The sequence below is a fragment of the Dama dama genome, chromosome X (genome assembly GCF_033118175.1).
Source record: "Dama dama isolate Ldn47 chromosome X, ASM3311817v1, whole genome shotgun sequence".
Classification (NCBI taxonomy): domain Eukaryota; kingdom Metazoa; phylum Chordata; class Mammalia; order Artiodactyla; family Cervidae; genus Dama; species Dama dama.
Window position 1 is genome coordinate 118,737,726 of NC_083714.1, and position 26,000 is coordinate 118,763,725.

The 26,000-nt window shown below is 37.5% G+C and overlaps 1 protein-coding gene across 1 annotated transcript; it reads right to left on the bottom strand.

Moving 5' to 3' along the window:
- Positions 1 to 3,154: 3,154 nt before the first annotated feature.
- Positions 3,155 to 3,700, bottom strand: LOC133052850 (ferritin heavy chain-like). Its single transcript, XM_061137680.1, has one exon. It carries the CDS (start codon positions 3,698 to 3,700, stop codon positions 3,155 to 3,157), a length of 546 nt encoding a protein of 181 aa, XP_060993663.1.
- Positions 3,701 to 26,000: the final 22,300 nt, after the last annotated feature.

Genomic DNA, 26,000 nt, shown 5'->3' on the forward strand with positions numbered 1-26,000 from the left:
CTTCACGACTCAGATAATCACGAGGCTGTGATCACTCACCTAGGGGCAGACATCCTTGAATGTGAAGTCAAGTGGGTCTTAGGAAGCATCACCACGAACCAAGCTAGTGGAGGTGATGGAATTCCAGTTGAGCAATTTCAAATCCTAAAAAATGATGCTGTGAAAGTGGTGTACTCAATATGTCAGCAAATTTGGAAAACTCACCAGTGGCCACAGCACTGGAAAAGGTCAGTTTTCATTCTAATCCCTGGTTTTAGAAAAGGCAGAGGAACCAGAGATCAAATTGCCATCTTCTGGATCATTGAAAAAGCAAGAGAATTCCAGAGAAACATCTATTTCTGCTTTATTGGCTCTGCCAAAGCCTTTGACTGTGTGGATCACAATAAACTGTGGAAAATTCTGAAAGAGATGGGAATACCAGACCACCTGACCTGCCTCATGAGAAATCTGTATGCAGGTCATGGAACAACATGGACATCGAACAACAGACTGATTCCAAATAGGAAAAGGAGTACGTCAAAGCTGTATATTGCTACTGTCAAAGCTGTATATTAACTTATATGCATCATGAGATGCATACATGTACATCATGAGAAACGCTGAGCTGGATCAAGCACAAGCTGGAATCAAGATTGCTGGGAGAAATATCAATAACCTCAGATATGCAGATGACACCACCCTTATGGCAGAAAGGGAAGAAGAACTAAAAAGCCTCTTGATGAAACTGAAAGAGGAGAGTGAAAAAGTTGGCTTAAAGCTCCACATTCAGAAACTAAGATCATGGCATCTGGTCCCATCACTTTATGGCAAATAGATGGGGAAACAGTGGAAACAGTGTCAGACTTTATTTATTTGGGCTCCAAAATTACTGCATATGGTGACTGCAGCCATGAAATAAACAGATGCTTACTCCTTGGAAGGAAAGTTATGACTAACCTAGACAGCATATTGAAAAGCAGAGATATTACTTTGCCAACAAAGGTCCATCTAGTTAAGGCTATGGTTTTTCCAGTAGTCATGTATGGATGTGAGTGTTGGACTATAAAGAAAGCTGGGCACAGAAATGTTGATGCTTTTGAACTGTGGTGTTGGAGAAGACTCTTGAGGGTCCTTTGGACTGCAAGGAGATCCAACCAGTCCATCCTAAAGGAGATCAGTCCTGGGTGTTCATTGGCAGGACTGATGTTGAAGCTGAAACTCCAATACTTTGGTCACCTGATGTGAAGAGCTGAGTCATTTGAAAAGACTCTGATGCAGGGCAAGATTGAAGGGAGAGGAGAAGAGGATGAGATGGTTGGATGGCATCACTGACTCAATGGACCTGAGCTTGAGTAAACTCCGGGAGTTGGTGATGGACAGGGAGGCCTGGCGTGCTGCAGTCCTTGGGGTCGGAAAGAGTCGGACACGACTGAGCGACTCAACTGAACTGAACTGATGTGCTTCTGGAACAACATGGTGGGAGCCTTTTAACATTTTTTCCAAAGCTATTTTCTTTGGAGTACTGTTCTGTGAGGTTTAGTAGAAGAAGGCTCCCATGATCAGAATGTTTGGGAAACCTTGAATACCTTATCCCTGTGTTATAAAGTCACAATGCATATTTTTTACATCATTCATAAAATTCCTAGAGTAAGCCATAACTGAAAAAGAAACAAACATGAAATCCTGTTACTTTGATTCATAAAAACTTTTCACTGAACACTTGTGAATGTTTTTGTGGCACTGCCTGATACTGAATACATTCTTTGGAAGGTTGGTCTAAGGAATTAAAATTCTGTAAATTATGAGGGAAACACTTCTGAGTGAGAAGGGATGCATGTGGTAGCAGCCTTCAGTATTTTCTATTTTCATTCAGGCAATTGTTTTCATTTGATCCCTTCCACCCTTTGATTCTTCTTTTCAGTAGACTCTGTGGTAAGGATGAAGAGAAAAATGTCATGTATTACCCTAGAAGAGCTATTTATTCTACTGTAGATAATTACAGCAGAGGCTGGTAAAGGTGTGTTGATAATAAGACATATTATTAAGTTCTCTTGGTAGCAAATAATAACTAAATCAAGTTAGATGTATAAAACCCAAGGGCAGAAATACAGCCAGGCTCAGGAAAGGTCTTGGAAGCAGCTGGTCCCATTTCCAGTAATGTAATCACCTAACTGCTTTTCAACAAAGGGCATCTTCTTAAGCATACATTCAGAATCTAGTCTAGAGATTTAAAATGAACTCTGCTGCTGGTTGGAATAAAAATGTATATACATATATATATACACACACATCCATGCATACATATATACATATGATACAAAGAAAAGAAAACATACATAAGTGAAAGTTTAGTTATTGCAATATGCATGCCAGGCACTGCTGACCATAGGAAGTCACCTCCATGTTAATGGGCAAGCCAGCTTTAACACTCATTTTTCCATAATCACTGTTGCCAAGAGTGAAATTGTCAAAGAGGTTCTCTACCATTCAGACTCCCAAGTCATCCTCTCAACACTCCATCTTGCTATTCATGTGTGTGTGTGGATAGCGCTCAGTCGTGTCTGACTCTTCGCGACTCCATGGACCCATTAGACTCCTCTGTCCATGGAACTTTCCAGGCAAGAATACTGGAGTGGGTTGCCATTTCCTTCTCCAGGGCTTGCTACTCATACTTAACCAATAATATTTGTATACTTTAATGAATATAAACAGTTCAGATGAAACTGAAGACTCCCTTTATTTTAACCCCTGCCCAATCCCATTCCCTTCAGTTCTTCGCCAGAGGCAACTGCAATCCTGATTTTCAGGCTATACTTCTATACTTTTACTATGCACATGCACCCACACTCACCAGGGCCCTACCTCACCCCCACCCCATCCCACCCCAACCCAGTCTGCCCCATATACCCACATTGTTTATAAGGGGAAGACGGATTTTGTGTTTTCCAAGGGTCCATGTAAGGCCTTCCCTCTGTGGAGGTCCTGAGCTGCACACAGATGGGGCATTGGTGGGTGGAGAGACTCCTGGATTCCTGTTTAAAAGTTAAAAGGAGAGATTTGCACACACGAATCAGAGACCCTTATTTATGCATCAACTAATAACTTTATTTGAAGAATCAATAACTTTATTTGAAGACCTGGTAAAACTGGAAGAAAAAAAAGGTCCAGTTCAAGCTCAGTCCTCTTTGTCACCGTCACCCAGGGTGAGCTTGTCAAAGAGGTACTCTGCCATGCTGACTTCCGGCGCCCCCATCTTCTGCAGGTTGCTGACATGGTCCCCCAGCTCCTTGATGAACTCAACCTGCTGGCCCAGGTGGCGGGTCTTCAGGAAGTGGCACAGGTGAGGGTCGTTCTTGTCAGTGGCCAGCTGGTGCAGGTCGAGCAGGCTCTGGTTGACGCTCTTCTCTAGGTGCAGGGCGCTCTGCATGGCCTGAAGGCCGCTCTCCCAGTTAGTGCGGTCAGGCTTTCTGAGGTCTCGGAGACAGAAGCGGCCCCCGCAACGGTTCTGCAGGTGCATCAGGCCCTCGATCTGCTCCTTATGCTTGTGAGAGCAGCGCAGGAAGAAGTGGGAGAAGCGCTTCAAGGCCACGTCGTCCCTGTCGAAGTACAAGGCCATGGACAGGTACACATAGGAGGCGTAGATCTGCAGGTTGATTTGACCGTTGACGCCGGCCTCGCAGTCTGGGTGGTAGTTCTGGCTCTCATGCGAGGGAGCGGGCATCATGGCTGGCGGCTTGGGCACGGCGGGCGCGAAGGCCACGGTGAAAGCCGAGGGGAAGCAGCAGCCGCGGGTCTTGCAGCAGCGGGCACGGAGGCAGCCGCTGCCTCAGAGCTTTCCCAGGGTGTGCGGCGACGGGATCTTCGAGGCGTTCCCAGGATGGGCTCTGGCGTTAGGCAGTGGGCTCCGCCATGGGACTGGACGGCGAGTCCGTTTTTGAGGGTCCGGAAGCCGGAGAGAATCCGTTGGGGTCAGAGAAGGGCGCGAGCGCGGTGTTCCAGGTTCCACCCAGGCCTGGCTGAGGCAGGGAGACTATGCTGAGCGTCTGGCTTGTATAATATTAAAATGTTATTCACTAATGTAAGTGAGTGAATTAACTTGGAGTTAATTAGGTGCATGATTTCTGTGCACAACTTATTTGAATGGTGCCCTAATGTGATTGTTTCATTAAACAGTCCTCTTCTGGTATCATGGTTATATTTACTATTATAGAGCTCTATTTGAAGACAGCTCTTGTCAGTGACTTCAACACCCATACTGATGACACTTTTGATAGGTTCTTCTTTGGGTTCCTGGACCTCATTAACCCCAGTGATCTCCACTTTTCTCTTTCTGGTCAAGTTCACACTTGCCTGACAGCGGAGTGCCACCTCCAGAGCCTCAGTGAATCTTTGCACCTCTGCAGCTTTCACTCTTTTTTGAACTTCATGTTTGCTCCCTTTGTTCTCTCTCATCTCTTAATCTTTCAGCACAGTCGTGGAAACCCAGCCCTTTCACTTGACTTACCAATTTCCTTCCTCTTGGGTAAGTGCGAACTTCTCTTTTCTCTGTCAGAAAACAAAAGACTTAGATGCATTCTTAGAGAAAGCACATGTGGATATATTCATCCCCTCCAGCCTCATTTGTCCTTTCACTGCCATTCAGCAAGCATTTTTTTAACCCCTCAATTATGTTGGATGGAATGAGCCATAGTGGTAGGAAACACCATTGATCTCAAATTGTCTTTCATTCATTCCTTCAACAAATATTTATTGATTACCTAATGTGGCCCCTGGCACTGATATGGGATTTGGGTATATATTAGTAACAAAGAGTCTGTTCCTGTGGGATTTGTATTCCAGTGAAGCAGACCAAAACAAAATAAACTGCTGTTTTTCTTTCTTTATTGTCTCAAGTAAATACATATATTATGCATGTATTTGAAATTAAAAGGTCAATATATTTTCTTAGAAGTTAAGGATATTATAGTAGGAGACATAGACCAATCTAGGTATTTTTAATTAATTTATTTGTGCATCACATTAATTCAACAGCCATTTATATATTCCAATTATGTGTCAGACACTGTTTGACTCTGGAGATACAAAAAAGAGTCAAACATGATCTCTGTTCTCAAGGTACAAGATCAAGTGATGGACTGTTCTAAGTGCTCTCAGACGGCTTTAGTTTGGACAGTATAGCAGTTTTCACTTAAGGTTTTATTACAATGGCTTTAATTAACTTACCTATTGAGAGGGTCTCTATTTCTCTTAGAAAGCTCATGCTATCCTATAATCGTTTATGAAGGAAGCAAAGGATCAAATATCCAATGTCACACTGTAAACCAATTTAAGCAGTTATAGAGGCATTTAATTGTTGAGTCTGTAAAGAAATAGAATAATAACACTGTCTTTTTGATAAGTTGATTTTAATGTTAGAATCATACATTAAACATGGAAGAGAACTACATGATCAATTTCTCAGTGAGATAAAATTGTATTCTATGTTTGCTTATCATGAGCTCCTTATTGCAAAATTCAGGCTTAAACTGAAGAAAGTAAGGAACACAACTAGGCCATTCAGGTATTACTTAAATCAAATCCCTTATGATTATGCAGTGGAAGTGACAAGTAGATTCAAGGGATTAGATCTGATAGAGTGCTTGAAGAACTATGGATGCAGGTTTGTAGCATTGTACAGAAGGTGGTCACCAAAACCATCCCCAGGAAAAGAAATGCAAGAAGGCAAAATGGTTGTCTGAGGAAGCCTTAAAATAGCTGAGAAAAGAAGAGAAGTGAAAGGCAAAGCAGAAAATGAAAAATATATACCCTTCTGAATGCAGAGTTCCAAAGAATAACAAGGAGAGATAAGATAGTGAACAATGCAAAGAAATAGAGGAAAACAATAGAATGGGAAAGACTAGAGATCTCTTCGAGAAAATTAGAGATACCAGATAATTTCATGTGTACATGGCTTCAACTACCTTATAAAATAGAGCTGCCTGTGTTAGATTATAATATTTAGGAAATAATCAATTTGAACTGGAAGTGTGGATCAGATTATAAAATATGCATACACTATGTGCATGAGTGATAGGATCACCACTTGTATTTTTTCTGGAAATTTCTATATATGAAAATAAAAGATACTTTCTAGAAATGTGGAAAAAATATTAGCCTGATACTGTTCATTCTTAACCTTTTTTGGGAATTTTAATAAGTGATTTGTTTTCCCTTACTCTTAAGCCTTTTATTTTAAAAAGGTGATCTTGGACTATATTCTCTTGCCGACACTGTGGTCAAATGACTTTATGCCCAAGGGTTTCAACTCTTGGCTGTGAATCAAAATTATTTGAGGAAATTCTCAATTTCTCAGCAGGTCCAGGGCATATGTACAATTGACCCTTGAACAACTTTGGGGTTATGGGTGTGAACCCCAACACAGTCTAAAATTCAGGTATGATTTTACAGTCAGCCTTTTATATCTATGGTTCCACATCTTCATATTCAGTCAACCCCAGATTGAGTAGTACTGTATGATAAGTGAATCCACACAGTTCAAACCCATGTTGTTCAAGGAACAACTGTACTTTTAAGAAGTGCCACAAGTGATTCTGATATTCAGCCAGGATATAAAATAGTGATTTTATGCTATTTGGTGCAAAGGACAAAAATGGAAATCTCTACGTCTATCTATATATTTATTGTAACTTATCTAAATTTCATACCTTCCTAGAAAAAATGTCATTGGGTGCTCAGTTCAGTTCAGTCACTCAGTCATGTCCAACTCTTTGTGACCCCATGGACCGCAACATTCCAGGCCTCCCTGTCCATCACCAACTCCAGGAGTTTACTCAAACTCATGTCCATTGAGTCGGTGATACCATCCAACCATCTCACCCTCTGTCATCCCCTTCTCCTCCTACCTTCAATCTTTCCCTGCATCAGGGTCTTTTCAAATGAGTCAGTTCTTTGCATTAGGTGGCCAAAACATTGGAGTTTCAGCTTCAACATCAGTCCTTCCAATGAATACTCAGGACTGATCTCCTTTAGGATGGACTGGTTAGATTTGCTTGCAGTCCAAGGGACCCTCAAGAGTCTTCTCCAACACCACAGTTCAAAAGCATCAATTCTTCAGTGCTAAGCTTTCTTTATAGTCCAACTCTCACATCCATACATGACTACTGGAAAAACCATAGCCTTGACTAGATGGACCTTCGTTGGCAAAGTAATGTCTCTGCTTTTTAATGTGCTGTCTAGGTTGATCATAACTTTCCTTCCAAGGAGTAAGCATCCTTTTATTTCATGGCTGCAGTCACCATCTGCAGTGATTTTGGAGCCCCAAAAAATAAAGTCTGACACTGTTTCCACTGTTTCCCCATCTATTTGCCATGAAGTGATGGGACTAGATGCCATGATCTTAGTTTTCTGAATGTTGAGCTTTAAGCCAGCTTTTTCACTCTCCTCTTTCACTTTCAAGAGGCTCTTTAGTTCTTCTTCACTTTCTGCCATAAGGGTGGTGTCATCTGCGTATCTGAGGTTATTGATATTTCTCCTGGCAATCTTGATTCCAGCTTGTGCTTCATCCAGTCCAGCATTTCTCATGATGTACTCTGCATATAAGTTAATAAGCAGGGTGACAATATACAGTCTTGAAATACTCCTTTTCCTATTTGGAACCAGTCTGTTGTTCCATGTCCAGTTCTAACTGTTGCTTCCTGACCTGCATACAGATTTCTCAGGAGGCAGGTCAGGTGGTCTGGTATTCCCATCTCTTTAAGAATTTTCCACAGTTTATTGTGATCCACATAGTCAAAGGCTTTGGCATAGTCAATAAAGCAGAAATAGATGATTTTCTGGAACTCTCTTGCTTTTTCAATGATCCAGCGGATGTTGACAATTTGACCTCTGGTTCCTCTGCCTTTTCTAAAACCAGCTTGAACATCTGGAAGTTCACGGTTCACGTATTGTTGAAGCCTAGCTTGGAGAATTTGGAGCATTACTTTGTTAGCATGTGAGATGAGTGCAATTGTGCGGTAGTTTGAGCATTCTTTGGCATTGCCTTTCTTAGGGGTTAGATTGCAAACTGACCATTTCCAGTCCTGTGGCCACTGCTGAGTTTTCCAAATTTGCTGGCATATTGAGTGTAGCACTTTCACAGCATCATCTTTTAGGATTTGAAACAGGTTAACTGGAATTCCATACCTTCCTAAAGAAAATGTCATTGGGTGTAGCGATGGTAAAATAGCTGCAGTGTATTTCATTATGAGAAAAGATGGTTATGGTGTTACTGGTAGAAAGATGATCAGAATGGACATGCATTCGTTAGGATTCTCCAGAGAAATAGACCTAATAGGATATTTATATTATGTTATACTGGATTGGATTGGATATATAATAGGATATTATATAGAATTGGGTAAAATGTAGTAATGCAGTTGACCCTTGATCCATATAAATTTGAACTGTGTGGGGCCACTTATGCATGGGTATTTTTCAGTGAATACTGCAGTGCTACATGATTCAGGTTGGTTGAATCTGCAGATGCAGACATGGATTATGCAATTTTTAACTGTGCCCTAACCCCATGTCCAAGGGTCAATGTATGTATGTAGAGGGGGTTTGATTTCTTTTAAGGAATTGGCTATTAACTTTGGTTTATTTGATTGTGGGGCCTGGAAGTTGGAAATCTGCTGGGTAGGTTAGCAGCTTGGAAATTAAGGTAAATGTTTATGTTGCAGTCTTGAGTCTGTGAAGAAAGCTGAGCACCGAAAAATTGATGCTTTTGAACTGTGGTGTTGGAGAAGACTCTTGAGAGTCCCTTGGACTGCAAGGAGATCCAATAAGTCCATCTGAAAGGAGATCAGTCCTGGGCGTTCATTGGAAGGACTGATGCTGAAGCTGAAACTCCAGTACTTTGGCCACCTCATGCGAAGAGTTGACTCATTGGAAAAGACCCTGATGCTGGGAGGGATTGGGGGCAGGAGGAGAAGGGGGTGACAGAGGATGAGACGGCTGGATGGCATCACCAACTCAATGGGCATGAGTTTGAGTAAACTCCGGGAGTTGGTGATGGACAGGGAGGCCTGGCGTGCTGCAATTCATAGGGTTGCAAAGAGTTGGACACGACTGAGCGACTGAACTGAACTGAACTGAGTCTGAAAGCTAGAAACTCAGACAGAATTTCTATATGCAGTCTAGAGGCATAGTTCTTTCTTCATAGAAAGACTTCAGTCTCTGTTCTTAAGGCCTTCAACTGACTGGACAATGTCTAAGCAAACTATGGAGGGATGATCTGCTTTACTCAAAGTCTACTGATTTAAAAGTTAATCATATCTAAACTGTATCTTCACAGCAATTTCTAAACCAAACAGCCAGGATCCATAGGCTAAATTTACATGTAAAATTAACCATCAGATGGTAAACATGAGTGAGGGCAGGCTGATGCAGGCAAAGTGTCCAAGTGGGTTCAATCAGAGTGAGTATGATTGGGTATCTCAGAACGGCTGGTACATGCTCTGTGGATCAGGAAGGCAGCAAGGTTGCAGACTACCTGCATCTGTTGAGGCTCAATAATGGTTCCCTGAGCTAGCAAGAAGTCTGCCATAGTAAATGTAGTAGGTGACTAAGATTAGGCAGAGACACACAGGATGTCATAATTGAGACCAACTAGACTTCATTTAACCAGTAAGTTTCATCATGTTGATTTTCATAGTTTATTCTCATGCCCTTGTTCATCTATTCATTATATAATATTCTAGTCAGAGCCTTTCAGCTTGCATGAGCATTTGTTTATTAGCTTGGTGGTTTTGCTTTTGGTTGTCAGTACTGCAGTATTCATTTTTGGAATATCAGTTCATACTAAGGTGGTTATTGCCTGTTGACTGAACAAGCCAGTTGTAGTTCCTCTGCACTCCATAGTGATGTCACTTTTCTTCAACCCAGGAAGGGTTGTTTGAATAAGCAAATTGCTTCCACTTCTAGTCTTTCAACTGCCACTTGGATGCTTGCCAAACTATCATGACTCCATTATCCTATGTGCCCACTAATTATATACATACTACTTTTCCTTTCCTGTCTTGCATATGCTGAATTTTGATTTTCTCCAAATTTGGTTACCTTGCCTAATACCACTACTCCTTTGGTTTTTATAGCTTTTGAAAGCCTTTTGGGCCTGTAAAAGGCACAGGGCTCTAGCAATGGAATCCTCATATTTTGGTATGTGTAAGAATCATCTGTAGACTATGTGAAAGGCAGATTCTTGGTTCCCTTTCTAGAAAGTTGAGATGCAATTTAAATGGAGAGGGGTGTGTCCACAATCTGCATTTTACAAGAGCTACAGTGTTTCTCTCTACTATGCCTAATATTTATTCTGTGTTTATTCATTATAATGCAATATGCACTTTAAAAAAAACTAAACCTTTTTTGGGGATAGTAGATTTATCAAACAGTTTGCAGATATAGTACAGAGAGTCCTCATGTACTCTTTACCCATCTTCCCTTAATGTTAATCTTTTATATAGTACATATATTAAAACTAAAAAAGAATTCAGTGTTATTTTTAGCTAAACTCTAGACTTTTTTCAGATTTATCAGGTTTTTTTTTTTTTTTTTTTTTTTTTTTACAATTATGTCTTTTTTCTGTTCTAGGATCCAATTCAGTATATCACATTGAATTTAGCTGTAAACTCTCTTCTATGGTCTCTCACATGTTCCCAGCCTTTCCTTATTTCCTATGACCTTTATTAGTTTTCAGATATACTGGCCAGGCTTTTGTAGAATGACCTTGAATTTGGCTTTATTAGGTGATTTTCTCATGATTAGATGAGGGTTTGGGGTTTGGAGGAAGATTACTGTAGAGGTGAAATGTCTTTCTCATCACATTGTGTCAGAGGGGTACATGGGTTTTCACTGGTGACATTAGCCTTGATCACTTGTTAAGGTGAAGTCTGCCAGATGTCTTCACTGTGAAGTTACTATTGTTCCCTTTCTATACTCTTTCTTTTGGAATCCATCCCACACTCCTGAGAGGGATTTTTAAAGCCCCATCTCCTGGGGGGAAGAGGATTTACATATGTTATTTGAAATTCTTTGTAAGAAAAATTTATACCTTTCTCCCCATTTATCTATGTATTCAGTTATTTATATCAGTATAGGCTCATAAATATTTGTTTCATATATCTCTAAAAATTTCAAGTATAATTAATTTTGTTACTCCAATTGTTTCAGCTTAGGCCATCCAGTGCTGCTTTAGTTGAGTTCTTATGTTCCTTTGATCTGCTTCCCTCCTTTTGTTTTTGAGTGTTTCCTCATTTCCTGGCAGTACATAATGCTTCAGACTCATCTTGTGGTTTCATTGCCCTAGCCCTAGAATTAGTCATTTCTCCAAAGATGTCTGCTTTTTGTTTTGTTTTTGTTATTTTGGAGAACCATGTTTAGAAACTAAGGCCTAGATGCTAGATGTGTTTGTTGCTACTTGGTGTCATTGTTTATAGTTGCTCTGCAGACAGTTATGAAATATATGCATGTACACATATCTATAATCATTTCTGTAGGTGTCTGTCTCTATACATATTAAACTAAACATGAGTTCATACTAATGTCTGAGACTCTAATCCAGTATCACATGGTTCATTCTAGCTTTTGCCCCTTACTCTTATGTAACGACTTTTACTGACTCACCTTGACTCACCTTGTGCTCATGTACTCTGTCGTGTCTGACTCTTTGTGACCCTTTGGGCTGTAGCCCACCAGGCTCCTCTGTCCATGGGGTTTTTCAGGCAAGAATACTGGAGTGGGTTGTCATTTCCTCCTCCATGGAATCTTCCCAACCCAGGGACTGAACCCAAGTCTTCTGCGGCTCCTGCATTGCAGGCAGATTCTTTACCCGCTGAGCCATCAGGAAGCCCAAATTGTTTACCATTTATTCACTTATTTGTTCTATCCTAGTGTAAATGTGTTTTCATATTTTTAAACTGTATTCCTGTGAGGAACAAACTTACAAACTAAAATTGTGTTTATGTACAGTTATTTTTGTGCCTCATTTTATATTTCCCAATCAAAACATCGTTTTCCAAAGTCACTTATGTCAGCTCCTTTTTCCCTATCCCTTTCATTGCCATTTTATCATATATTGATAATACAGTTAAATTCATCTGTCACAGTATGCATTCTTTCCTGGATACTCTGATTAAAAAATGCATATATTACCCAGGTGACTCAGTGGTAATGAATCTACCTACCAATGCAGGAGATGCAGGTTTGACCCCTGGATCAGGAAGATCCCCTGGAGAAGGGAATGGCAACCCGCTCCAGTATTCTTTCCTGGGAAATCCTATGGACAGAGGAGCCTGGCATGCTACAGTTCATGGAGTTGCAAAGAGTCAGACACGACTGAGCATATACACACATGCACATTAAAGTTGCACCCTGTGATGTACTATTCTATGTGTTTTGACAAATGCATAGTCATGTATCTTCTGCCTAGTACTGTACAGTACAGTTTCATCAACTTAAAATATTCTTTGTGAGTCCCCTTTGTAATCAATCACTCCCAACCCCTGACAAATGCTGATTTGTTTTCCATTTCTATAATTTTTCTTTTCCAGAATGTAAAATAAACAGTCATACAATATGTAGACTTTTGAATCGGGCATCTTTGGCTTAGCAACATGCATTTAAGATTCAGTCATGTTGTTGTGTGACTCTATAGTTTCTTCCTTTATATTGCTGAAGTATCCATCATCTCAAATACCAAGTTTGTTTATCTATTCACCTGTCGAAGGATAATATGATTATTTCCAGTTTGGGACAAAATATAAATAAAGCTGTTTTAAACATTTGTGTTTGGGCCTTTGTGTTATTTTCAGATATCTTTTGATATTGATTTCTAACATAATTTTACAGCGATAAGAGAACAAACTCTGTATGCTTTCAGTACCTTTAGACTGTGTAAACATAGGTTTTCAATTAACTGGAGAGTATGATTGCTGGATCCTATTGGAATACTATGCTTAGCTCTATAGAAAACTATCAAACTGTCTTCCCAAATAACTGTGTCATTACATTCCCATTAGTGGTGAATGTATGCTCCTGTTGCACTTTGTCAACATTTGGTATTGTTAGTTATCGGATTTTAACTATTCTGTTAGGTGTGTAGTGATCTCATTGGGTTTTATTTCTACTTCCCTAATAACATATGCTGGAATAGGAAATGGCAACCTACTTCAGTCTTCATGCCTTGAAATTTCCATGGACAGAGGAGCCTGGCAGGCTAGACTCCATGGGATCATAAAGAGTCAGACATGACTGAGTACACATGAACATGCATGCAATGACATATGATGCTGAGCATCTTTTCATATGCTTGTTTGCCATCTGTATACCTTCTTTGGTAGAAATATGTATATATGTATTTTTCTTCCCTTTATTCTTGTAGATTGTGTGTGTGTGTTTATAAGTTAGGTTGCTTGTTTTCTCATTGTTGAGTTTTAAGAGTTCTTTATGTATCCTAGATAATCTTTTCTACAGTATATTCTTTTGGCAAGTAAAAGAAATGGATACAAGGTATAAATAAACTTTAACAGTAATATGAAACATTTTGAATATGGCCAACTGAACTTTAGGATGTTTTAGATAAGTGAATACTCATCTTAACTTGCTTTGTTGTTGCTGTTCAGTTGCTCAGTCGAATACAACTCTTTGTGACCCCATAGACTGTAGCACACCAGTCTTCCCTGTCCTGCACTATCTCCTGGAGTTTGCTCAAACTCATGTCCACTGAATCGGTGATGCCATTCAAGAATTGTGTCATCCTTGGTCAATCTCCTTCTGCCCTCAATCTTTCCCAGCATCAGGGTTGTTTCCAATGCGTCAGCTCTTTGCATCAGGTGGCCAAAGTATTGGAGCTTCAGCCTCAGCATCAGTCCTTCCAATGAATATTCAGGGTTGATTTCCTTTAGGATTATCTGGTTTGGCCTCCTTGCTGTCCAAGGGACTCTTAAGAATCTTCTCCAGCACAACAGTGTGAAAGCATCAATTCTTCACTGTTCAGCCTTCTGTATGGTGCAACTCTCAAATCCATACGTGACTACTGGAAAAATCATAGCTTTGACTATATGGACCTTTGTAGGCAAAGTGATATCTCTGCTTTTTATTTATTTATTTTTACATGGGTCTTGTTTATTAATCCATTCAGCCATTCTGTGTCTTTGATTGGAACATTTATTCCACTTACATTAAAGATGAAAGGTTGTTTCTGAATCACGCAAAGACGCTGGGGTTCTTGGCCTCTGGAGGAGAATTCAGTCTGGGGCCAGAGACGAGGTTGGATCGCTCAGGGCTTTTGTGCAATAAAGTTTTATTAAAGTATAAAGGAGATGGAGAAAGCTCCTGACATAGACATCAAAAGGGCATAGAAAGAGTACCCCGCCCCCCTTTGCTAGTGTTAGCAATGGAGTTATATACACTCCAATGAATCCAAAGAATGTCTGGAGGTTGTAAAGACCTCACCAGACCTACTCCCATAATTTACATTTTAAGATAACAGAGTTGGCCAGAAGGTTTAATCCAAAGATTGTCCTCAGGCAGGATACATCCTTGTAAAGACCAGACCTACTCCCATAATTTATGTTTTAACATAACAGAATTGGCCAGAGGGTTTAATCCAAAGACTGTCCTCAGGCAGGATACATTATTGTTACACAATCCTAAGGAATGTAGAGGGAAAAAAGTAAAAAAGCTTGTCCTTTCTTCCTCCTTGAATATTTCAGACCTCTCTCTCCTTGGGGACCCCTAGACTTCTTATCAATCTGCCTAGGAAATGACTCTCTCATTCCCCCCTTTTCTTTTAGGAGAATTATGTTGCCAAGGGAAAGGGGCATTATTTTTGTTCTGTAACTACTTCTTGCTGTTTAGGGGCATGGTCCCTAAATTGTTAAGGCAACATATTCTCCTAACCCTCATATTGAGGGGCTCTGATCCAGGGGCCCCCAGAAATAGTTGGAGGAGGCTGTGGCACTCATAGGAGCTCAGACAACCATTTGTAAATTAAAAGCTTTTAGACGGTTAGAAAACCCCATTACACAGTTACAAATGTAAGGCAAAATAGTCATCAAAATGAAAAGTCACATTATGTCCATAGTTACATCAGTCCATTTTAGGGTTGTTAGATGTCATCAGTTTAAGAAGAGGCATCACATGAGATTGTTGAAGGTATTTGCAGACTTGGAGAAAGTCTTTTCCTTGAAGTGGAGATGTCCACCATGGGAAGCCTTCCACGGATGAAGAAGGGAGTGGTCCACAGACCCAGCAGTTAGATCGATTGTGGAATGCAGTGTAGGAGTGAGTCCAGGACAGGAAGGCATTGTCTTGAGGATCAAACGGCAGACTCAGGATTTTTGGAGTCAGCATAAGTAGGCTCACATAGATTATCAGGCCCACCTTGTCCTGAAGGATCCCAGACAAGCCCCCAAGATGAAAGACTGTTTCTGAATCATGCAAAGACGCTGGGGTTCTTGGCCTCTGGAGGAGAAGAATTCAATCCGGGGCCAGAGATGAGGCTGGATTGCTCAGAGCTTTTGTGCAATAAAGTTTTATTAAAGTATAAAGGAGATAGAGAAAGCTTCTGACATAGACATCAGAAGGGGGTAGAAAGAGTACCCCTCTCTCTGCTTTTTAATCCACTGTCTGGGTTTGTCATAGCTTTTCTTCCTATTTACCTTGATTCGTGGACCTAGCATTGCAGGTTCCTATGCAATATTGTTCTTTACAGCATCGGACTCTACTTTAACCACCAGACACATCCATAACTGGGCGTTGTTTCTGCTTTGGCTCAGCCTCTTCATTCCTTCTAGAGCTATTTCTCTGCTGTATTCCAGTAGTATATTGGACACCTACTGACCTGGGTAGGGGTTCATCTTTCAGTGTCCTATCTTTTTGCCTTTTCATACTGTTCATGGGGTTCTCAAGGCAAGAATGCTGAAGTGGTTTTGCCATATTATCAAAAGAAATGGTTGAAACACTGGATCTTATACAATCCTTAGGACTTTCTAAGTAAGGAAGCTAAAATTATACTCTTATGAAAATATTGTCTTACTATTTAAACATCATGAAATCCACTAAATATCTTGAGACTTTAAGGCACATCCGTATATAGAGAATATGTATTGTGTCCAGTTTACAGAAGAGGAACCAGAGTCAAAAGAGGCATTTATCATGCCTCATTCACAAGGAGGAACTAAAGGATACTTCACTACTAATGGTACAAAACATCATTCAGCTACATCTAACAAAGGAAAAGATAAATATTTCCTTGACAAGTTAATAAATGTGTTCAGAACAACTAATTCTGTCATGAAAGATGGTGTGATAAAGGAATAATCCAAGATTATTTTGCCTGTATTTAATCTTTATAAAACAGCTTTTCACAGGCATTGTTGTAAGCACTGTAAAAGACATAAAAATCCAACTGATACTATTCATGAAAAAATCAAGTATTGAAATTGAATCTATATAGTAACAAATATAAATCTGTGATGTTAATTGTTTACTGCTTAAGAGGAAAATGTCTCAGTTTTCAAAATCTACTGTATTTACTTTTATTTCTTTAGTGCTTTATTTTCCTCTTATAGATCATAGGATGTCACCACTATTTAAAATATTAGCCTCCAACTAATAAAAATAAATGGAAAAAAATAATAAAAATAAAATAAAATTTTCATATTATTCTTTCATTTAAAAATTGTTTTGTTAAAATACTTAAAAGTTTAAAAAAACTTACAGAATTTTTAAAGGTTACTTTCCATTTGCAATTATTACAAAATATTGACTTACATTTCCACTTTTCTCCACATCCTCCCCAACATTTGTTACTTATCAACTTTTTTGATAGTAGCCATTTGGTCAGGTGTGAAGTGATATCTCATTGTGGTTTTTGTTTGAATTTCCCTGATTATTAGTGGTGTTGAGCATCTTTTTGTGTGCCAGTTGGCCATCTGCATTTCTTCTTTGGAAAAATATCTTTTCAGTTCTTCCCATTTTTTAAATTGGGTTGTTTGCTTTTTGATGTTGAATTGCATGATATATATATATATATAAATATAATATTAATATCATATGATATTAATCCCTAATTAATTAATTAATTAATTAACTAACTAATATTAATCCCAATTGGACAAAACATTCTCAGAAACATTATATTTTCAATGTAGCCAGTTTTGTCTTTGCAGCTCTGTTTATTTTAATTGATTTAACTCATGGTTACATATTTGTAAGGACTTTGGCATGTAAATCTTTGGTGCATTATTGTGCATTTTTTAACTAGAGTTCATTAGACAACAGTTTTAAGAACTTTATTTTTTTTCCTTTATTTACCCAGAAGTAAATAAATAAGGGTCTTTCTCTAAATAATAAATTTTTTAAGCTTTTGGTGAGATGGCTTTACTTTAAAAAAGGGCTAGCAAAAATAAATAAATAAATGAAAAGCTTGTTGCTGTCTTCTGCCATCATCATCCTGCAGAACACAAATTTCATATTCACATTAAAAAGACATATTGCTCATGTTGATCATTAACTAGGAAAATGAGCCATAGGGGATACATTATGCTAAAGAACAGTTAAATGAGACAAATTCCCAAAACACTTGCCTCTTGAAAACAGCCTATAACTAAAATATTTTTTAACACCATACTGTCATTTGATAAACTGTTATATTGAAAAGGTAAAAGTCAGTACCCAAATTTGAGATGTCACCACATGCATATACTGTGTGACTTCATTTGTCTGTAATTGGCATCCTCTTTTTACAAGTGGTGATTGCTACAACAGGCAAGGTGGAAAAGTAGAGTACAACTTGTTCTAGAAAATGAAAGTGTATCTTTATTTTTCCTTTATTAGAAGCTCTGGTACATATGTTATTGCCCTAGTTTTAGTGGTTAGGGTCCAAGGTTTCAAGATGAATATTTCATTTTTCATTATATTGCTGAATGTCAGTGTGGAAATAACATACGCAATTAGAAGACATTGACTTGGATCTCACACTTTAGGTAACTCAAGTTATATGTAGTTTTCTCAGTTATAAAAATTACAGTAATACTTTTGGGTTTCTCTATATTGTAAACATAAAAAAAAAGTCAAAGGTTGTGAATGGGCTTTGAAAACTTTAGAAGGCTACACTGACACAGATACATAAGGCTCTCCTGATTTCTCTGTCTTAAAAACTACAGATTTGAGGTCAGATTATTTTTTAAAGTCTCATTGATGCTAAGTATATAAATAAATCCAAAAAAATCAAACACTGCTCTTGTTTTATTTCTATATGACAACTAATACCAATATAGATAATGAAAACATTTTTTTCAAAATTTCATTACAGCAATGAAAATACCCACACAATTTCTCCAAGGAAAGTTTATTTCACTGAAAGTGGCCATCACCAATAAGCAAAAGAAAGCTTTACTAGTGACTCTCATTTTGCTAATACATTGTTTTCATCTTAATAGATGAGATTGACTGAGCTTTAATTGAAGGCTATCGCGTGGGATAAACACCATTAATGCTTTTCTTTGTCTTGGGTTCTTTCTTCCTTTTTAGAACTCTCTTTCCTTCCACTCTTCTACAGATATATGCTGAGTATCCTATGAGGGCTTCCCTTGTGGCTCAGGAGTAAAGAATTGACCTGCCAATGTGGAGATGTGGATTTGATCACTGGGTCGGGAAGATCCTTTGGAGAGGGAAATGGCAATCCCTGGTAGCTCAGCTGGTAAAGAATTCGCCTGCAAGGCAGGAGACCCTGGTTTGATTCGTGGGTCACGAAGATCTGCTGGAGAATGGATAGGCTACCCACTCCAGTATTCTTGGGCTTCCCTGGTGGCTCAGAGGGTAAAGAATCCACCTGCAATATGGGACACCTGAGTTCGATCCCTGGGTTGGAAAGATCCCCTGGAGAAGGGAATGGCTACCCACTCCAGTATTCTTTCCTGGAGAATTCCATGGGATTGCAAAGAGTAGGACACGGTTGAGCAACCTGCACTTTCACTTTCAGCAGTATTCTTGCCTGGGGAATCCCATGGACAATGGAACCTGGTGGGCTACAGACCATGTGGTTGCAAAGAATCAGACCCTACTTAGGGACTAAACAATGACAAACAACAAATCGTTCTGTGATGTTTGTAATATTTGGCACTTATGTAATCATTTAATTCTAATCAAAATTTGAGTTTGATGAAGTGGTTTACATTTTATAGATGAGGAAACGTGTTCTGTGAAATGTAAGGTCATTTAACCAAAATGTGGAAAAGCAGATTTTATGGAACATAATAGTAAATGTGTAAGGGAGAAAGCTGCTGCACAAAGTCCAAGGCTTGAATGGAAAGCCACAGAAACCAGATAATGCTGAGCCAGAGGACATAATATTGCCCTCTTTGATATCTGAATAGATAAGTTTGGCAATTTTCTAGATTTTGAAGGCATTAGTCACTCATTTCTCTAGGGTATTTGAGTGAGTTCTTTAGTAGAAGGCAACTGGCAAATGAGAGTCCTTGTCTAAAAATATAGGATCTTAATAAAACCAACTATAAAATTGGCCTTGAAGGAAAGAGCATTTAAACAGGATCACAGTGGTCTGAGTGAAGTCCTAACAATAGGGAAGATCATGTACTAAAACAGAGAGGTATGAAAAGAACATGTCGACTGAAATCTGCCTCTCTCTGTGTGTGAGAGAGATGTGTTTCTGCGTATGGGTAAGTTTAGATGAGCCCGGAGAATTAATAGGCATATGAATTTAATCAGATTTGCATTTTAGGAAAATATGCTTAAGAAGAGAGACTAACTTGGAAATCATTGTGTCAATAAGATACAGTGGTGATACAGATTTAAGGTTATGGTAAGAAATTTTAGGTTAGAAAGAAATTCTAGGTTTTGGCTTACAAAACTATATAGAAAAGACCTGGTTCTTCAGGCACCTAATGGTCACAGGCAAACTTCATCTGAAATAGAAAATTTGCACATAGACAGATGTCCTCTTGTATAAGGATGAAATATATACATACATTTCCATTTATAGATGAATTCCTCCAGTAATTGAAGCAGAAATACACTCTAGATCTGCACTATGAATTTTCCTAGCTACAAGTTTTCCTGTCCCAGGCAGTTTTAAATGTTATTTTGGAAATGTAAAGGAGTTGCTTGATTTCTTATATTAAATTAATGAATGAATTTTAAATTGCTATTCATGAAATTCAAAGAATATGAATAGATTTGTGAGGATATTTGATATGGCTCTGTAGTTTTGCTCACATATGTATTTTGCAAACTAGATTTGCCAGGGACTTGAAGCACCCTGCTGTTCTGTATCTGTGTTATATAATATGGAATGACTCCTTTATGGTAAATTTTTATCAGTATTATAAAATTTAACAAGTATATTCAATTGGGAGGCATGACTCAAGTTTTACCTATAATTTAAGTAAATAGTTTTCAATTTGGTTTTGGAGGGCTTGATGGAATCTTAAAAGGGGAGATAATTTCATTATTAAGGAGAGTTAACATTGTTTTGACTATAAAATTTCAGTTTTTGGTTAGCAATATAATTGTCATAATTATTTCACTACAATTTTAGTAAGTGAAACTATACAATTCTCTTTTCTTGGCACTATTATTTTGAGATTCCTCCCATGGTGTACTGACTTAACTAGATCATTTCTTTTATTAAGAGTAATTCTGCTTTTATTTATGGCTTCATTTTCACTGCTAATTGATATAACAGTATAATTCTCACAGTACTACAAAAATGTGAGAAAAGTGTATATGAATGTTGGTCTCATAGTTGATAAAATATTGATGAACCTGAAGGAGAATTCAACTTCTTGAATAGATATAGGTTTATTTAGATTTTCTATTTCTTCTTGAATGAACTTGATTAGTTTGTATATTTTAAGGAATATATCTATTTCATCTATCTTGTCAAAATTTTAGTCAAAGTATTTGTATTACTTCTTGTGTCCTTTAAATATCTGTGGAATCTGTAGAGTGATGTTACCTTTTGCATTGTTGATTTTAATAGTCTTTTTTTTTTCTTTCACTAATTAGACTGGCTTGAGGTTAATATACTTTGTTGGTCTTAAAGAATCAGCTTTTACTTTCATTTATTTATCTCCTTTTCCTGTCTTCTGTTTGAGTTCTCCCAATTTTGTTTTACTGTTGATATCCATTTTGCTCTTAAATGTCTTTTAAATTTCACACTACTTAAAAAAAATTACCTTTGCTTAAATACTGCATCAGCACTGATTTTAATATATAAGAGATCTTACGTGTTTACCCATGTAGTTATCAATTTCAGTTCTCTTTATTCCTTTAAACACTTATTTCCATCTGGTATAATTTTCTTTCTTCCTAAATGAAATCATTCAACTGTGTTATGGATACTTTATGTCTGCTGGTAATGAATTTGTTCATAGTATTTAAAAACAAATCTCTATTTTTACCTTGATTTAAAGAGGTATTTTCACTGTGTATAGAATTCTAAGTTGACCAGTTTTTTTTTTCTTTCTTTAAGAAGCCTGTCCACTGTTTTCTTAATTGCTTTATTCAGATAAGAGGTCTTATTTCATCCTGATTTTTGTTTCTTTGTATGTACTGTGTCTTTTTCCCTCTGGCTCTTTTAAAAGTTTTCTGTTTATCATCATTTTTGAACAATTTGCTTATGATATGATTTGCCATTTTTTATGTTTCTTTTGCTTAAAGTGTGTCAGAGTTCTTGGATCTGGGGATTTATAGTTTCCATCAGATTTGGGGAAAAGTTGCCATTATTTCTTCAAACATGTTTTCTTTCCTGCCTTCTCTCTCTTAAAACTTAAACATGGAGTTACCCTATGACTCAGAAATTCCATTCCTGGGCATATACCCAAGAGATACAAAAATGTATGCCACATAAAAAAGTATACGCAAATGTTTATAGCAGCCTTATTCACAGTAGAAAAATAAAATGTTGTATATCTTTGCAATGGAATACCATTTAGCAATAAAAAGAAATGAAATATTGATATATGCTACAACATGGATAAATCTTGAAAAGATCATGGTAAGTGAAATAAACCAGTCTAAAAAGACCACATATTCTATGTAATCATTTATATGAACTATTCAGAATGGGCAAATCTACAGACAAAAAGATTTGTGGTTGTCAAAGCCTGAGGGAGTTGGGGGTAGTAGGGAGTGGCTACTAATAGGTACAATATTTCTTTTAGGGATGATGACAATGTTTTAAAGTTGATTGCTATGATAGCTACACAACTAAGTGAAAACACCATTGAACTGTTCACTTTAAATGGGTTAATTATATGGTATGTGAATTATAATCAAAATAAAGCTGTTATTTAAGAGTATATTCTACATCAGTGTAGAAAGTGGAGGGGTACAAGCTTGACATAAGAGAGGCCATGAGGATAATAGTACTTTTTTTTTCTGATGAGACATACTGAAAATCTGATCCAGGAAAATGGAAAAAAACTAACATGTATCAGACTTATATTTCTAAAAAGATAAAATACATTTCTTCTTTAAGAGATCAGAAATGAGTTTTTACCTTGGTATTTTCCTATAAAGTAAGTAAGTGTTACTTGCTTAGTCGTGTCCAATTCTTTGTGACCCCATGGACTGTAGTCTGCCAGGATCCTCTGTCCATGGAATTATCCAGGCAAGAATACTGGAGTGGGTTGTCATTCGCTTCTCCAGGGAATCTTCCTGACAGGGATCAAACCCTGGTTTCCTGAATTTCAGGCAACTTCTTTTCCATCTGAGCTATCAGAGAAGGAAAAATCTGTGCCTCTCATGATAGTTTAAAGCTGAATTTCATCTTTTAACACTTTAATTTCTAAAATTCACAAAGTTTTGGTCTGTGATTATTGCATTATGATTCTGATGCTATAAAGGTTGAACTTCACACAACACAGCATCTTGGTTGTGTTTCCTTTTTCAAGTTCAGAAATGAATATAAAATTTCACAGTTAAGTTCTTTTCATTTGAGTATTCAAATAAAATATGAACTTGATATTTCAGCAAGAACAAACTTCACATGTTTCCATAGTGAAAATTAAGGGTAAAATTAGATGAAATTGAAGTTCAGAAAAGATGAATGGAATGTTGTATGCCTGGAATGATTTATAAAGAAATATTAAACAAGGGAGACTAAATTTTGGAAAACTTGGAAAGCAGACAACTAAGTGGAAGCATAATTATATACAAATATCTGATAGATGTCAAAGGAAATAAAAGCAACACACAGAAGCCAAGAATATACAGAAATAATTAACAAGGCCATGTTGATTTAAAAAAGGAAAATTAAAATGAAAACTAAAAGAGGAAGATAGTACAATAACCTGATATTGAAAAGGTTAGCTAGATAATAAGATATCAAAAATGTTCTTGTTATGTGTTGGTATAAAGAACTAAATTTATGGTAACAATTACTTTTGAGATACAACATTAACATTCTCCCTAATACTTTAAGAAACAAATAATGGGGCAATTGAGCAAAGAGATGGGACTCTACATCGATAATCACTTTTCAGAAATAGACTTTTGGAGATATTTTTAAACAATCTCAGCAGGTTTCTTTTCAATAGCCTTATCTCTTGATAATTGACTTCCATGACCAGAGTAGGATGAATGTAAGATGTTGATTTTCCTATCATAAAGTAATCTCTTTCATTTGAGTGAAGGGAGTTCTGGAAGCATTACTTGGACCACATGATGCGGATTTATTACATTTCAGTTGATAACTATAATAATGGGTGTGTGTAATTCCAGTTGTACATCTCTCCTCATATGGAAAAAGTATACACCATATAACAAAGTGGGGAGATAGTGAACTTTCAAAGGTATTTGAATATCAGATGTTTTCATAACTGGTCATTGACTGTAGGCAATTTGCTAATCATTTTTTCTTCTTTAAATGAAAATGGCATGTTGTCCTTGACCTAAGTGAAGATAAGTCTGCCTGTGCTTCATATAGCAGGGAATAATAATACCAGCTACAAGCAATGAGCACTATACTACATCAAGTTCTCATTGAATGTTGGTCACATTAATTTTATTCCTTTGCTTCATACTTTAAGCTTCTGACACACCAATCAGGTCATCCTGGTTGTGCTGACACATTTAACTCAACTGTATTGATTTGCAATCTTAACCTGCTCCACTAAAAACTTACTTAGAAAGAATATACTTCAAGGATGAAACTTGAACAAAATCTCTGAAATAATTCATATGACAAAATTTATTTCATCTGGCAAAGAATGATCAAAATTTTATTATAGGAAGTCATAGTATTTGTATCTTTAATTGCAATAGTTTGAGGATACAGAAAACTGTCTGACACAAAATGGGAACTTAACAAATGTGTGCTGAATAAATGAATCAATGAAAAACAGATTTCAAGATACAAGTTGCAGCACGAGTTGAAGAATTACATCTAATATGTAATTTGTGTATTGGAGTATTATTGACTATGGCAAAAGAAGAGCTATGCTGCACCAAAATTGTAAAACATCTAATGCTATATGCTAAAGAGTTTAGTATTTATTTCATGGATTTTAAAGTAGATAAACATCATGAGTATTAGAGGAAAAAGAAAAATAGAATGGTATGATGTTAAGTGACAACTCTTTCAATAATGTAAGTGTGATCTATAAATTCTAATGATGGAGATCAGTAAGAATGTAATAAGGCACAGATCTTCCTCAACATATGACAGGATTATGTCCTGATAAATCCACTGTAAGTTGAAAACATTATAAATTGAAAATGCATTTAATAGATCTAACCTACCAAACAGCATAGCTTAGCCTAGCCTATACCTTAAGCAGGCTTGGAACACTTAAAATTATATTAGCCTACAGTTGGGCAAAATCATCTAACATAATAGCCTACTTTTAAATAAAGAGTTAAATATCTCATGTAATTTACTGAATATTATACTGAAAGTGAAAAACAGAATGGTTTATGGACACAGAATGGCTTTAAGTATACCAGTTGTTCACACTCATGATCACGTGGCTGACTCAGAGCTGCAGCTCACTCCTGTTGTCCAGCATCATAAAAGAGTATCATATCACATATCACTAGCCTGGGAAAAGATAAAAATTCAAAATTTGAAATACAGTTTCTACTGAATATGTTTTACTTCCACACCATCACAAAGTCGAACCATGTTAAGTCAGGGACTGTCTATACTTGATGGTCTTTGGTGACCTTTGAGAAGCTACTAATAGATTGACAAATTGGTGGAGACAAAGCAAGAAAAGATAAATCATATTTTCTGTTCTGGCCAAAACAGAGTAACAGGGATAAGAGTTACCCTCTGGAACACCTTTAAAAATTTTTTTCTAAGTTTAATGGTAGGGAAATAATACAACAGTTTGCAACACACTGGACATTATGGAGCAGAAACTGATCTCTGAGAGGCAGGAAACAAATGATGTGAGCTTAATGATTACTTCATATAACCTGAGTTTCAAGGCCGCAGCTCAGGGAGAGGGATCACAGGCAGACCAACAGTCTCACTAAATTGAGGAGAAAGGGCTGAGAGAATCTAGAGAACAAGGTGGGTAGAATTCTCAAGATAGAGTATCAGAGAGGAGAATGATTCACAGAGTGGGAACTGTAGAATTTTGTACTTCCACAACTGTTCACCTGATTTTTTATTGTTCAGTAGCTAAGTTGTGTCTGACTCTTTGCAACCCCATGGACTGTAGTCTGCCGGATTACTGATCAGCTTATGTCTGTGAACACATTACTAGAGGCCAGGAAAGGAAACACTTAGATGGATTATAGAAAACAGTGCCTAACACTCACATAGGGCCTGAAACACTGACTTTTCCTATCAGCCAAACTGTAAAACCAAGATTAATAAGGCAGTGGATAATATACATGGAAAGGTCTTGCCTCAGTGGTGAATACTTAACCATTTATAATTAATAATGCAACAACATTATTTAACCATATAACAGGAGACTGTTATATCTGTATCAAATCTTAAAAAGGAC